Source organism: Plasmodium cynomolgi, chromosome 4, assembly GCF_000321355.1.
Source record: "Plasmodium cynomolgi strain B DNA, chromosome 4, whole genome shotgun sequence".
Lineage (NCBI taxonomy): Eukaryota > Apicomplexa > Aconoidasida > Haemosporida > Plasmodiidae > Plasmodium > Plasmodium cynomolgi.
This window is the reverse complement of record NC_020408.1, coordinates 394,746-410,140: the sequence shown is the minus strand read 5'-3', so window position 1 is coordinate 410,140 and position 15,395 is coordinate 394,746. Positions and strand designations below refer to the sequence as shown.

Below are 15,395 nucleotides of genomic sequence, written 5' to 3'. Positions count from 1 at the left end.
AAGGGACGCATATACCCGTTCTACCCTATCTTACGGAAGTGCAAAGCTGAAACGAAGGGGAATACCACTCCGCTGTTGACTACCAAGGAGAGTAATTTTCATCATACAGCGTAGCAACACAAAAGGAGGGAAATATATAAGCAAGTGATGCCACAATTGAGGAACCCATTTTGCAAAAGTGTTTTTCTTCTACAGGGGCGCGAAAGAGGCCTGGCCTATGCTGCTAACACGTGACCCTCTGAGGAACAAAACGTATCACCTTGCCTTTCAGGCATTTTTTCACTCCCTACAAAATGGGGGTCCCAAAAGGGAGAACCCGGAAACGTGGGGGAAGGGCAGCAAAATGGGACTACATGCGAGGAACCCGCTGCATCACCATGGCCACAGGAACGAACTAACCAATTTGATGCCAATCAGGGGAACATTGAGGCAAGCAAGGACTGCAATGAGCAGCAACAGGGAAGCGCAAAAAAAAGTGGAAGAATCAGTGGGAGAGCCAGTGGGAGTGCCAGTGGGAGAACCTGTGGGAGAGCCAGTGGGAGTGCCAGGGGGGGGGAAAATAAATAACCCCTCTAGATACTCCCCCCGTAATAGAATCAGAACAGATAGAAGGATCCACAGCGAAAATGACTATGCTAGTCAACAGGGTGAACACAAAGTAGAGTGTAGGCTGTCGTCCATGCGGGCTGCAAAAAGGGGGTCCCCACAGGAAGAGAGCCAACAGGTGAATCCAGAACTGAACGCAGCGAACAACTTGTGTAAAAAAATCTTCTACCTAAGCAAGAATGGCGTGAAAAATGAAAACGTATGGAAGCATTACTTAATCGAAGTAGGTAGAGAAAAAAAAAACTTCCACCTTGTAAGTACAAAAAATTTGTTTCTCCTATTGCTAGGTTTGAGTAAGAGTCAACACATCGTTAAGGTCATCCTGCGTCGTGGCACCGTTAGGGGGAACCACGAAAGGGAAGAAGCAAAAGAAACACACACAGATGATGACGTAGTGGATACTCTTATAGACACCCTATCGAAGAGGATGGACCGACTGACAAATAGCCAACGGAGTCTCCTCCTGCACATCATCCAAAAGTTACACAGGATCGAAAAGTACGATAATGTGGTAAACGAAATTAATGGCAGAATTTTGGAGGGAACCCCCGTAAAGAAGTTGAACGCGAGAGCCTTCTCCAGCGTCCTCCACGTGTACGCGAGTGGTGGAGCTTCAAATTCATTTAGGGAAGGAGAAGCTCCTACTAGTAGGAGTCACCACCTTGAAGAAACCATAAGCAACGTCTTTTCGGAACCAGCTGGACAACAGAACAAACTGGTGAAGATCCTCCTTAAGGGGAAGGTGCGCCTGGAGGATATCCTCCGTCTCCTCGGAGCCATGCACAAACTAAAGATAAAAAATAAGCAGATCCTTCAATGCGTCGTGCAAATTCTAAATGAAAAAGTGAGAGACGAGAGTTACTTCCTAACCCCGTCTCTTCTTCTCTACCTGGCCAATCTAAACGTGTACAATGAGGAGCTCTGGAGAAAGCTGAAAATGGTTGTAATGCAGAATTACAGATTCTACAACTCGGTGCACCTAACGAATGTGTTTTATGGGTTCTCCAAGTTTAGGCCCGATAACGTGGAGGACTTGTTTGACATTTTGGCTAGTCACATCATGGACACAAATTTGTACATGGAACAATGTAGAAAGGAGGAAAAACGGTTAAGTCAGGGGAAATCTGGTTCTGTAGATTCTAACCTGTTTGATCAACCCAAATGGGAAGATCACCCCCCCAGGGACAAAACAGACAACACGTTTAACCTCTTCCAAACAACGAACATTATAAAGAGCTGCCTACTTTGTAATTACCTAAATTGTAACTTCTTTCATTTTTTACTTGATCGATTCAGAAGATCGGAAGAACCACAATCGTTAGACAATCAAATTGATTCCCTAAAGGCAGTGTCAAGTATCTTAAAAACGTTCAACAGATGCGTCTACAAATATGTGGTGTGCTTTAATTACACTGAAAAGGAGGAGGATACCTCTCTGAAGGACGGACAACACATGTACGTCCACTTGCTAAACAGTGAGAGCACTCACAAGGAGATGCACACGTATAGCGGCAGTTACGACATGTGTGATAGCCACCTACCGATGGTAGAATACCTCTCTGTGGGTTCTACACCAAAGGAGGAGCAACGGAAGTTTGAAATATACTGGGATGAAGTAAGCGAAAAGGTAAGAAAAAAAATGGAACAGAATTTGGGAACCCCCCACTTGAAGCTACTCCTACATAAATTAATCCTCTCTCTATCGGCATCCACTGTGAGGTTTGTAAATCTATATGCCTTGTGTTTAATCATGTTGGAAGAAAACAAAAAGGACTTGAGTGTTAACAATTTGTTCCTTTATGTCCAAATTTTCCACCGAATCAAATTGTACAATTATGAACTGTTCAATTGGCTAGTTGAACACATGAAGCAGAATACACATTTGCTAGATGTGAAGAAAAAAATGAAAATTATTTTATTGTCTTATAACATTTTTAAAAGGATAAATGAACAAGAGATGCAGGAATTGTACCGCTTCTTTTTAAGTTCAGATGATTCATCCTTTTCCAGAAAAGAGGAAGCAATTTCTGCAGATGCTCCCCCCATGTGGGAAATTCCCGCAGAAATAAATATGAGGGGGAACATGGTAGACTTGGATCGCATCTCGTGGTGGACCACTCCGAACGGTGAGCATGATGAGATTGGAAGTTTTACAAATGGTGGTGATGATTCGGTTGGAAGGAGCTTCCCTGTGGGGGAAAAGAACCCTCATAGGAAAAACCCCCTCATGGGTGAAAATCAGAAGGACCCAAGTTTTGCCTTACCAAGCAAGGTAAATTTGTTCAGCAAAATAGAAAAAACGGATACGTTGCCATGTCATTTGCAGTTCACCGACTATATAAACTTTCTTCTCATTTTGATTCACAACTGGAAGGGAGATGCAAATGGGAGGTTTGATCTCCTCTCGCTGATTTCGAAGGGGGCAAATGATATCGTGAAAATTGGGCAGATGGACGCAACTTTGGATGAGCACACGAAGCGGTTAGAGGAAAACCTGCACCGTGAGAGGGGCACCATCGTTAAGCTGTTCCAGAAGCTGGATCGTTTTTCACGTCGGGGGCCTCACACCGAGGAGGCAGATAAGGTGGGTAGCTTGCATGGCCTGCGTAGCGACTGCTCCCTCCAAATGGAATACCTGCTGCAGTTTATAAAGGCGATAAGCGAAGAGGTGCACGACGACATAGTGAGGGCGCTGGAGGGGAGGGTTTCCCAAATGGGCAGTCAAATGGGTAGCCAAATGGGCAGTCAAATGGGTAGCCAAATGGGTAGCCAAATGGGTAGCCAAATGGGTAGCCAAATGGGTAGCCAAATGGGTAGCCAAATGGGTAGCCAAATGGGTAGCCAAATGGGGGGCCAAATGGGAGTCCGATGCGCCCCCCTTAAAAGCCCGTTCGAGTTAAAAGAGGAAGACTTGCAATTCCTAAATTTGTCGAGAGGAGGCAAAGGCAGCCCGCGCGCCAGTCCGCCCACAGTCCATAATAACAAAACGATTAATAGGTACATGTATGGAAGTGTCCGGGACACGGTAGACCTCCTTCGACAGAGTTTCCATCTGCACAAATGTAGCAATGTTGGAGGTGTTTCTTCGAAGAATAGCAGAAATTACCTGAATGGAATGGAATCATTTTACAAGATAAACAGGTTCTTAATAGCAGATGTAGCGTACATTTTCGAAAAAGGAGAAGAAAAATTATTTCACTTTCTTCTATTTTACCCATACGAATTAAAAAAAACAGTTGTAAGGAAATGCGAAAATCGGATTTTTCTAAAACAGGAATGTGATGAATCGCTTCTAATATGCACCGAGGTTATTTTCTTTTACAATTTCTTGAGGAAGAATTTTCCGAACCCGTTTTTTTTCAGCCTCGTGGATACCACTCCGTTTGTTAAATTTTGCAGAAGCACAAGTGGAGATGCGTTGGTGCGGGGCATTCCCGATGGTGATCGCGTCATGCGCGAGGCCACCCGCCTTTTAGAGACCATCTCGAACGCATAACTCGCCACACGTAGAGTGCAACTCGTTTATATGTTTGTACAAATCGTTGTAAAATTCCGCTTCTCGGTTTTTTTTTTTTTTTTTTTTTTTTTTTCGTTTTTGTGCCAAACAAAGAGACCTACTAAATTACAAAAAGGATGAGCAACAGGGAAGGAAGAAACAAAGATAAATAAATGCACAAGTCAAAGTGAATACGGGATGAAGTTCTCTTATCCCTTTTTTAAAATAATTCGGCATGCAAAGTGTGCAATTAAGAAGGGGCCACATGTGGGATCTCCACACGGAGGGGTGGTAAAAAAAAGAAAAAAAAAGCATACATATACGGCATGTGTATACACATCGCCTGTAAAATGACACGATAAAATATGAGCGCCGAGGAACCCCCACGCGACATCTGCTCAAATGGGCAGCGTGAACATGTTTAGCCCCCCCAAGTGCAAAGGAAGAGCGGAAAAAAGGGGACACTTAGACCAGTTGGTCCAACTGGGTTAGCTGGTCCAACTGGGTTATCTGGGCCAACTGGGTTATCTGGGCCAACTGCGCGGGGTTAATCGCTGTAATTGCACATGTTTTGCGAGGCGTCCCCCAAGACCTGATCCAGCTCGGGGTCCTTGGTGTGTCCCTCGTCCTTGTCGACGTTGCTCAGGGTATCCGCAACATTCTTTTTATTTAGGTACTTATTTTTTATAGAATTCGTGGAGAAAGAGCGAGACAGTTGTTTGTTAATTTCGATGGCCTCTTTGGACGCTCCCTCAGCATAGTTATCTGTGAGCTCTTTTATTTTATTTCTTTTGTTTTTTTTCTCACGTCTGTAATTACTTACTAGGATAATAAAGTCGTGAATGATATTCACCCATATGTTTCTGTCCTTTTCTACCGTCTTAAGATATAGGTAGTTTTCCTTTTTCTCCCTTTTTTTCCTGTACTTGATGTAGAAGTACTTGTGACTGTAGACATCGCTGTACACGTTCACTACGTATTCTAGGCGGATGTACCCCACTCGGTTTTTGTCCACCTGTGGGATGAAAGTGGAAAGGGGGAGAGAGATGGGAGAGATGGGAGAAATGACCAAGGGGGGGGTACACACACTGTGCGTAATACGCGCGTCAAACAAATGTGCCACATAAACATAAATCCGTGTGGTGTAAAATTGAGGGGTGCCCCCAAACGAACCTTTGCGTCGGCTTCCTCATTATAGTAGCACCAGTAGAATTTTCCCTTAAAGAAATGCATGTAGAAAAAATACTTGTTGTAGAATCGCTTGATGTAGAAATTGCTGTGCAGTAGGTAGCCATTCAAGTTTTTGCAAAAGAGCCGAATTTTGTCTTCGATTGCCAGGGTGGAAATGTTATTGTAGATGGCTGCGCGGGGGGAGCGGCGATGTGAGGAGGAGCAATGTGAGGTGGAGCAATGTGAGGAGAAGCAACGTGAGGAGAAGCAATATGAGGAGGAGCAATGTGGGGAGGAGCAATATGAGGAGGAGCAATGTGAGGAGAAGCAACGTGAGGAGACGCAACGTGAGAATACGCAACGTGAGAATACGCAACGTGAGAATACGTTCCGTCTGGCACTCCCTGGCGCATCATAGCGCGCCGCAAAGTGCGCGTGGCCCTACTCGAGCTGACGTCCGTCTCCTTAATGGCGTCGAAGTGCTCCTTGCCCTCATTTATGAGCTTCTCAATCATCTCATTATTCCTGCTCTGGTTTTTCTGAACAGCGATTATGGTCTCGATAAATAGCGAGGTGTATATCTGGTCCTCCTTCTTTATGCAGTCTAAGTTGATGTAGTGAAAGGACAAGCAGGCTGTTGCTACTATTTGGTTTTTGTTGACTATGTTGAAGTACATGTTACAGGGGAACAATTTCTTCACGATGTCTGTGTAGATGTAAATATCAGCTGATCCGATGAATGTGTTTTTTAGAGTTCCCTTTTTGTACACTTCAATTCTGATGGTGTCGTTGTTTTGTTTGACAACCATGTTTTTTCTTTCCTACTCTTGTGTGAAGGGGGTGGGGGGGTGCGCATGGTAGGGGGGTGACACGCATAAGCAGATGTGAAACGCATGAACATAAGTGAGAGTATATACATGTAGATGCCCGCCCCCATTTAGATACAGGCAAAGTGTAACTTTTGTAGAGGCACACAAACTCTCAGCCATCACGTGGAGCAAAACAAACAGGGGGGGGGAGAGGAGGATACTGCTCTTTCCCTATTTTTTGTTCCCATTTTTTTCTCTTATTTTTTTTTTTTTTTTTTTTTACTTCTATGTGTATTTTGTTGAGGTACTGCTTGTAGTAGTGGGTGTAGGAATATCTGTTTCCGATTTTCAGATGGACAATGTACTTGCTGTTTTCATCGTCACCCATTTTTAAGTTGATGTGGTGAATTTGAATGATGACGTTGAACGATTCATACTTGTGTATGTTTAGGAGGCGGTACAGTTGGCCTGAGAACAGGATTGTATGCATGTACGTATGTATGTGTGTGTGTATATATGTATGTATGTACGTATGCATGTACGTATGCACGTGTGTATGTGTGTGGCGGGGAGGTGATGTGAAAAAAGGGGCAGACAATCTACTTGGCGGCATTTCTTTCACTTTGTACGTGAACCACAAAAATGGGGAAGATGCAACGACCAGCGATGTTCACTATTTCACCATTTGGACAAAATGGCTCCCTCGCCTTTTCAACAGTTTGTTTCCCCTTTTTGGAAATGCTACTCCACTCGGGGGGAGCTTACCAATTGGCTTATTCTCACTGATATGAGGAAACAAATCCTTATTTCTACACACGCAGAGGGCACAGACGGATGCAAGGAAGCATCCCCCCACGTAGAAAAAATTGTGGGGATCGAAGTAAAACATCTTGGGGAAAAAAAAAAAAAAAGTGTGCTACAGCGAAATGGCTATGGCAAGCAAAGTAGTGTCCAATCTACAAATCAATTAAATGTGACAAACAAATAGGGGCAATGCATCTAGACGGATGATGCGAGTGGCAATTTGGTTATTCGCTCCCCTGCTCGATGGTTTCACACATGTACGTTTATATTCGTACATATATATGTACATATCTACATTGGGGGGGAAAAAAAAAAAATATCAGACTTGTGACATTTTACAACTCCTCCGATTAACCGTTACATTAGAAGAGTGGCGAAGGAAAAGAAGGAAAATTCTGAATAAAATTATGCACCTATTTTTTTATAAAAAAAAAAAAAAAATTGACGCCGTAATTTGTTGTGTGCGCATATGCGCTCGTTTTCCTGTGTGTGTGTGCAATTATGCGGGCGTGGGAAAAAAATAGCGGAATTTCTCCCTCTGTGGGAAACCGCGGCACCATTCGAATGCCGCGATGGGTGAGGAAGCGATTAGAAGCACGAACAAACGTAAGTGAACTCAAGTGAACGTACGTGAACACAAACGAACACAAGTGAACACAAGTGAACACACGTGAATGCAGATGAAGAAAAAAAGCGCAACCGCGCTAGCCTGTTGCTACGCGTGAACAAATAAACGCCCTAACTTCCAAACGCGCGCAGACCACCCGTTGCCGCGTCTTTGCTGCTCCCTGGCGAAACCGAGGAAATGCGGAAAAAATTGTCAACAAAAATGGCACCACAAGTGGGAACCCCTGGAAAATTGGCCAAACAAAAAAAAATTTTCCCTCTTTCAGCTTCCCCAAAGGTACGTTATATATACATATACACATATACTTGTAGACTGCATTTTATTTTAATGCCATTTTTTTCATTTGGAACTTCGCCCCCCTTCTGCTATAACACTATGCACTTTTAAAAATCTCAAAAAGGCTGCCTCTTTTGGCGTGTGTGCATAAAATTCCCCTTTAGCTAACCACCACGCCGTTAGTTGGGTCATTTGTCATGTGCCTTTTCACGCGGTGTGGCACAGTTTGACGTTCTTTTCAACTCGTTCTTCGGTCATTTGCGCGCTCCAGCCATTTTCCTTGCTGGGCAAAAATCGCCTAACGCCTTTTTTCCCCTTGGCCCATGTGTCCATTTGCACAGCTGCGTTTTTCTCGCAAGGTGAGAAGCCGCTTCCACGCGACTTTCAAAAGGAACGAATGCGGACGGGGAAGCACAGCACAGGGAATTTTCCAAAAGGGGAGTAAAACACCTTAAGCAAGTCAAACAAGTTAAGCAAGTTAAGCAAATCAAACAAATGAAACGTGCGAAGCAGCGTAAAAACGCAAACTTGCTCTGTGCGCAGCGCCATGTAAAATTCCTATAGGGTGGGCATTTTTTTTAAGCAATTCACATAAATTTTGCAAACAAATTAAACGACAGGAGGGATTGCTGCTAACTTTCTCTCCGTTTATTTTCCCCTTTCATCCATTCGCTCGCCCGCCCACGATTTATTCACTTCAATTTGGCAATTTGGTAATTTGGCAATTTGACAGTTTTGCACTCCTCCCAGTTGTTCCCTTTTTTTTTTTTTTTTTTTTTGCCCTTCGCAACATCTTCACGAGAGGGCCAATTAAAATCCTACAACGTGAAAAAAAAGAAAAAAGAAAGAAGAAACATAGGTGCGTCCTTCACCAGTGGTATAAACTTACAACTTCTTTTTTTTTTGTTTTTTTTCCTCTTGCGGAAGCCGCATTACGCGATCTGCGATACGTAAGAGAAAAGCCGTTCACCTTCACCAGGCGCAGATTTTCGACATAGCCGCTTAGCAGCTCGGCACGTGTCCCACTCGGCTGGTTTTCCCCCGCAAATTCGACGCGTGCAAATGCGGAAGTGCTGCAAAATTGGCGGCCCCCGATTTGGCAGACAAAGCGGTTGAGCGGTTGAGCGGTTGAGCGGTTGAGCGGTTGAGCGGTTGAGCGGTTGGGCGGTTGAGCGGTTGGGCGGTTGAGCGGTTGGGCGGTTGAGCGGTTGGGCGGTTGAGCGGTTGGGCGGTTTAGCGGTTACGCGGCGAAAAGGACGGGACCCCCTGAACGGTGTGTGCAAGCTTTAAAAAATGAGCAGCTGTCTGAAGGGGGTATCAATCAAGCACGTGTGAAGTCGCAACGAGGGGGCAGCAAAGGATAGACGCAGTAGAGGCGGAGCAAGGTCGAACGGGAGCACCTTATTTGTCCCTGCGCCCCGCGTGCGAACGCTCCACGCCTTTGAAAAATAGACCCAGGATAAATGATGAAGTGTAGAAAGGGGGGGAACGAACTCTCCTTCACCATGCTGCTCGTTGATGCCTTGCCACATCAGTGACACGTCCGCGCATTCGCCCGCATGCTGCAAGGGTATATACATATATGCGTATATACATATATACATACATATATTTATATACATATTACACATGTGTGTGTGGCACATTTGCGCCGCGCCCCAAGGCCCAAAGAATGATCGACCTGTTTGATGAAGTAAAGCAGCTAGCCACGATCAAGAAGCAGCAGAATGCCAAGCATATGACACAAGTGCTCAAGTTTCAAAATGACAAAATAATAGATAATTTTATAGACCCCAGTGGGGACACAGTTATAGACATCCCTGGGGAAAGGAACGACGATTTGAGAAGCTATGTAGATGCAGTTCATTCAATAAAACAAGAAATTAAACAAATCTACACAGTAATTGATGATATAGAAGTGTTAAGAAAAAAAATCAACTTAGCCATAACGACAGAACAGGAAAATGAATTAAGTGTTCTACTAAATATGCAAATAAAAAATGGAAATAATACCATTCAGTCAATCAAAATGGAAATAAAACATGTCAGGAAGAAATTTTTATTCAAATCACAACAAAATAAAATAATAAAAAAAAATATCCACGATAACTTAATTCATGTATTCAAAAAAGCTTTACATAGTTACCAACAAATTCAAAATGACTACAATGAAAGTATGAAGGATAAAATGTCGAGACATATAAAAATTATTTACCCAGAGTACACAGATGAAGATATTAGTTCTGTCCTAAATCATGATGATATAAATACGCAAAATTTAGTCAAATGGAAACTACAAGGACATGATAATTTAAAAAATGCCTTAACCCATGTAGAATCCAAATATAGAGATGTTAAGACACTAGAAAAAAATGTTTACGATTTACACCAAACCATAATAGAACTGTCTGCTCTCATTGAGATGAATGATGAGGTCATAAGTAACATACACGACCATGTAAACGATGCGCAATACTTCACGGAGAAGGCAAATGTCGATTTGATTGACGCTCGGAATATTCAAAGGTCTACTTCCAAGTGGATGTTCTACATATCCATGGGAATCCTCATTGTTGTGATTATTATCTGTTTACCCGTTTTGGTGAAGTTTCTCTAGCGGGAAGGAAGAGGAAGGAGGGGTCTCGCAAGCACTGTTAGGAGAAAAGTTCCCACCGAATTGCCACCTTCTGTGAATCTCGAAATTGCTTCTGCGTTTGGAATCCCCTTGATGACGTACGCAAGGGGGCACTTGTCCGAAAAACGAGCTGGCTCCAAAAAAACTGTTCGCGTTTGTTTTTTTTTTTTTTCTGTCACCCAGTTTTTGTAACATCTGCGAAATGCTAACTGCGTTTGTGTATCCAAGTATGCAATGCGCTATGCTCATACAAGCAAGCCCATTCCTTTAGAAACCGCCTCGATATGCCCCCACCAATTTGTCACTTCCAAAAATAAACAGATTTAAGCAGCTTGGGAATTTTTCGCTAGTTAAATTTTCCCTACAATTGAGCCCCTTCTTTGGGGGGCTCCCGGGAGAGAGGGCATCCACATATTTGCGTAAATTCTCCTTATTGTTTCGTGGACATACGTTACACATCGTGCATTCCTTCACCAGTGACTTCATATTTTTTTTTTAGTTTGACAAACGTGTAAAGGGATTCTCATTTGTTTCGTTCTGCTATGTAAAGCTACCTTACGTTATGCCATGCTATGCCATGCTTTGCTATGTTCTCGTCTGCCCTATTTTTTTAACCCTCTCCTTTACGGTTTGTTAACTTCCCTTGCGCCTCCCCTCGCGCGTAGGCAAATATATTCACATATGTGCGCGCGTCTGGCCTTCTTAAATTTTAACTCCTTACAAAACAATATTTAGACGCATTGAGCCAATTTCTCCTTTTTGGAAATTCCCACGGAGGAAAATTGTCTCTCTTTTTTTCTCCACCGATGTGTGCGCATAATTTTGCTTCAAAGCATACGCTTCACCTCTTTGGTGGACGTGTGGGACAGGCTATTTTCCAACGCGCATTAGGACCTTCCCAAGAAAAATATCTTAAGCCTCCCACATATAAACAAACACGTATGCATACATACCCTTTTGAGTTAGCCAAACGAAAGGGCACTTAGCACCCGCATGAGCGGCCCTCCTCTTTCATGCGCCTTTTTCTTTATGTACAACATGACGAAATAGAACAACAGTTGGGTGAGCTTGTTCAACATCAACTTGGTCATTATGAGAGACAAATTTAGCAAATTCATTATTCTTAAATTGGGTATGGCTACATCTAGTTGTCTCTTTACCGTTTCTTCCAAAAGGTAGTCCATTTTTTGCTTCAGCTTTTTCATTTCGACAAATGAGCTAAACAAAGGGGTACTGTTTTTCTGAACAGTTAAGGCGAAAAACGTTTTGTGCGTGTACATAATTTGCTGAGCCGTATATCTATCACTAATAAAATTTTTCAAAAGACTAAACTGCACATTCGTGTTAATCATTTTCATAATATTGTTAATGGTTTTTTTGAAAAAATGTTCCTCAAAAATGTCATAAAAATGTATGGCATGTATGTTACGTAGTGCACACAGAAATTGGTCATCGTCATAGTTGTTATTTTCGAGATGGTAGGTGCATCTGCTTTGCTTAGCGGTGTGGCAAAAGGATTCATCTTTTTTCAAGCAAGCATCTACTAGAACGCGTAATTTTCTATGGTGCTTCTTTAAGAGCCTTTTGAAGTATCTATCAATTAGGGCTCCATTCCAGATGTACTTCTTTTCAAACGTAGAAATGTCGCACATAGTTTTTCCAAACAAATTGGCTCTGAATTTATCACGAAAGAGTTTGTTGACTTTTTTAAGTAGACACAACATCCACGGGTTACTATCTAGAATGGAGAGAAGTACAAAATAATAGACAAAATTTGTGTGGAAATAATGTATGACCTCCTTAAATCCTAGTGGGAAACTTAGACTTTCTTGCTTCTGAACAATTTTGTCCAATGCGCCTGCGAGTTTTTTTTTATCTTTATTCATTACATCTATGTGAATCAAATTGACTATTTTTTTTCTTCTATTTGAATAAATCAAATCGTGAAATGTGTATCTTTTTCTTAACTTGTTTATTTTTTTATAAATGGGCCCGCTGCAAATGAGGTATGTTTTTTTTGCATGTTTTTTTTGGGGTGGTGCGAATGACCCTTTCCATCCTCCATTTATTGGAATTTGAACTTTAGGACCGCTTACATTCTTCACGCATGCTACCTCCCATAGTTGGCGACGCAATAGCGAGAGGAGCAGGGCGATTGTGGCAAGTTTTGCGTTCATTTTGTGCATGTATCTGGTTCTTCCTCCACCCCACCCTCAAAGATCACGACATAGATGCAAAATGGGTTCCGTCCAACTGGGCTACACGCCGCATCTACATGGTCTCCTGTACCCTATTCGACACCCCCCACACCCAACGGGGCATCTCCTACACCCCACTCGACACCGCCTACACCCTATTCGACAATTTCCGCACCCTATTCTACAACTTCTACACCCAATTCGGCATCTCCCACACCCTGTGCGACACCTTCTGAAAAAAAAATTCCACCTTAACGTGTATAAGCAGTCCCACACCTTTTGGACACATGTGCTGAAAAATCTACATAACTGCATATGTACTGGTTAACGTGAACGTGGGTGTATTCCCCTTATACAACTGCCAAGAAATGGGAGTTTCCCACTTTGCGCTGAAAATTTATTTCGGTGCAAAGATAAGTGTTCTCTGGTGAGCTCTTCTACAAGTCGGCTCAGTTATACATATACATATATGTGCGCTTCTTCACTCGTGCCAAATGACAACCATTTTTGGCTAGCAATTATCGGCTCTCTTCCGAGTTTCTAAATCTTTCAGTTATATCCTCGTATATACGCAGATGGTGCCACAAAAAGAGTGATAATAATGTCGAGTTGCTATATAATGGGAGAACCCTTTTGGGGGCCGGGAAAAAAAATATGAACTCGCAAAAACGTTGCACTTGTGGGGTTACTCAAAATGTTCGCTTCACGTTTGCTTCACGTTTGCCTCACGTTCGCCTCACTGAACCGTGTTGCTTTTTACTTTGTTCACTTTTTGTCTCTAACGCGGAAGAAAGGACATTCCCTTGGGATCTTCACTATATGACGACTTGGAAGGTTGGCGCCCTGGAAGTTTTATTGCCGATTTGCCCTTTTTGATCACTTCTTGCAGTTCTACAACTCCGACGTGTATGCTTTTACATGCACAAAGAGTGACGGTCACGATGGGGGTACACTTTTTTGGCTAATAATAAAATCTTCGCTCTTCAGTAGTTGGTATATAAAAAAAGGTAAAACATCCCTATCTACGGAGAACCCCGTACGATTTATAAATTCTCAAGTGAGCGGAAAAACAACTGCAGCGTGGCGCGGTAAAACGCAAGAAAAATATCATCACATATGTTCTTCTGCAACTCACAAACAGGTAAAAACAACTCGACAATTCGATTAAAAATTGTAGTTATAAAAAATCGAGATTTTCTGGCAAAAGATTTTTATTCAGATGCTTACTTAAATGTTTGGTTCATTTACTTTTTTATTATTCGTCGAAGGAAATTTCCTCTACTTGCTCGCAGTTAAGTTACCTCGTTACATAAAAATACCCCTTTTAGAAAAACGTTTCATTGAAGGTATTTTTTATCATTGCAACTAAATGGGGGAGAAAATATAGGCGTTTCGACGGGGAAGGCAATTTGTGTACATTATACTTTGTACTTGGTTCAGCGAAAAAGCGCTGTGGTAATACGTTTCCGGAGGTATTTAAAATTAAAAGCGAAAATGTATATAATATAGTTTTAAATAACCAAAATATAGGAGTTTTTTTCTTTATGCACCTTAAATGGTTGGGGGAAAATCAAAACAAAAAAAAAAAAAAAAGAATTTACAACAAATCGATGCAAAAGTTTGCATCTCGCGGAAACAAAAAAGTTGCAAAAATAATGTTACAAAAAAAAATAAAGCGGAGAATTAAATCACGCCAAACAAATACACAGGTGTGTTTTAAAACGTTATTTCCACTTGTAAAATATGACAAAAAAAAATTACGATTGAATTTTTCTCCTTTTTTTTTTTTTTTTTTTCCAATGGGAGAAAAATAATTTAAATCAGCGACAATTGCCTGCTGCATTTCGTCGTATAAAATAAACTCATCATTTCACTTTTGCGGAGGGAATAAGGTGGCCATGTTAAATTATTACCTAACTGGAAACATTGAATGGTGTAATGCAAATCGATATAAATGCTGCAAAGGAACATTTCTGAAAAAACAAAATAATGTACACAAGTGTACACACACATGAAAAAATATATATATGTATGCGTGTTTTTATGCGCATCCATGTTTGGCAGTTTTTTTAACCCCCTCAACCAGCCGCATTGACCGATTTTTTTTTTGTTGCTAAGAAAAGGCATCTTCAAATGTGACTTCTGTGAAAAGCGGAAACATGATTAAAAAATCTGATATGCTATAAAAATTATAGATAACACATCTCACGAATCTGCAAAGAATTGTAAAAAATAAAACTCCTATATTTTTTATTCCTTTTGTCGGGGGCACAACCACTTGATGTTCCTACGTGTACAGCTAAAAGTGATTCCCTGAAACGCTGGGGCGTTGGAGAACTGTATTCATGTATGCATATATATTTATATGTACATTTCGCCTTTAGCCCAGGTAACTTTTTTGTTCCATAGCTCATGTTCGCTATAAAATCCCTCACTGTTTAGTCCCTTTTCCCCTCTCAGTGTAGTACTTTGAAATTTATTAAGAATTGGATATAATACACGTTTTCCTCTTTTTTTTTTTTCTCCCATATGTAACTTTTTTAAAAATTCCACCATTCCTACTGCTACTTGTGTAAAGCGGTGAGACACGATTCTCTCGCTTAACACACAGGCGTGCTTGCAACGTTAGTGTGGTTCTCTTTGAGCAATACAAATGGGCGAAATTTTGTTAAAAAAAAAAAAAAAAAAAAGGTTGTGCATGCTCCCGTTAGCCCGTGCATTGTTCCACAATTTACCTTTGGGAAAAAAACGTAAATGTCTATGGTTAATATTT

General features: G+C 41.8%; 4 protein-coding genes across 4 annotated transcripts; 2 read left to right on the top strand and 2 right to left on the bottom strand.

The window, feature by feature from the left end:
• Positions 1-679: 679 nt before the first annotated feature.
• Positions 680-4,102, top strand: PCYB_041950 (hypothetical protein; the record flags this gene model as incomplete). Its single annotated transcript, XM_004225346.1, has 2 exons — positions 680-833; positions 894-4,102. 2 exons carry the CDS (start codon positions 680-682, stop codon positions 4,100-4,102), a joined length of 3,363 nt encoding a protein of 1,120 aa, XP_004225394.1.
• A 547-nt stretch (positions 4,103-4,649) lies between these two features.
• Positions 4,650-6,571, bottom strand: PCYB_041940 (hypothetical protein; the record flags this gene model as incomplete). The annotated part of the gene is made up of 4 exons (XM_004225345.1): positions 4,650-5,117; positions 5,276-5,463; positions 5,718-6,093; positions 6,365-6,571. 4 exons carry the CDS (start codon positions 6,569-6,571, stop codon positions 4,650-4,652), a joined length of 1,239 nt encoding a protein of 412 aa, XP_004225393.1.
• Positions 6,572-9,461: 2,890 nt separating this feature from the next.
• Positions 9,462-10,406, top strand: PCYB_041930 (syntaxin; the record flags this gene model as incomplete). Its single annotated transcript, XM_004225344.1, has 2 exons — positions 9,462-10,195; positions 10,316-10,406. 2 exons carry the CDS (start codon positions 9,462-9,464, stop codon positions 10,404-10,406), a joined length of 825 nt encoding a protein of 274 aa, XP_004225392.1.
• Positions 10,407-11,387: 981 nt separating this feature from the next.
• On the bottom strand, positions 11,388-12,419 carry PCYB_041920 (hypothetical protein; the record flags this gene model as incomplete). Its single annotated transcript, XM_004225343.1, has 1 exon — positions 11,388-12,419. A coding segment is annotated over one exon (1,029 nt), but the record flags the coding sequence as incomplete, so codon positions are not given.
• Between the last annotated feature and the right edge of the window lie 2,976 nt (positions 12,420-15,395).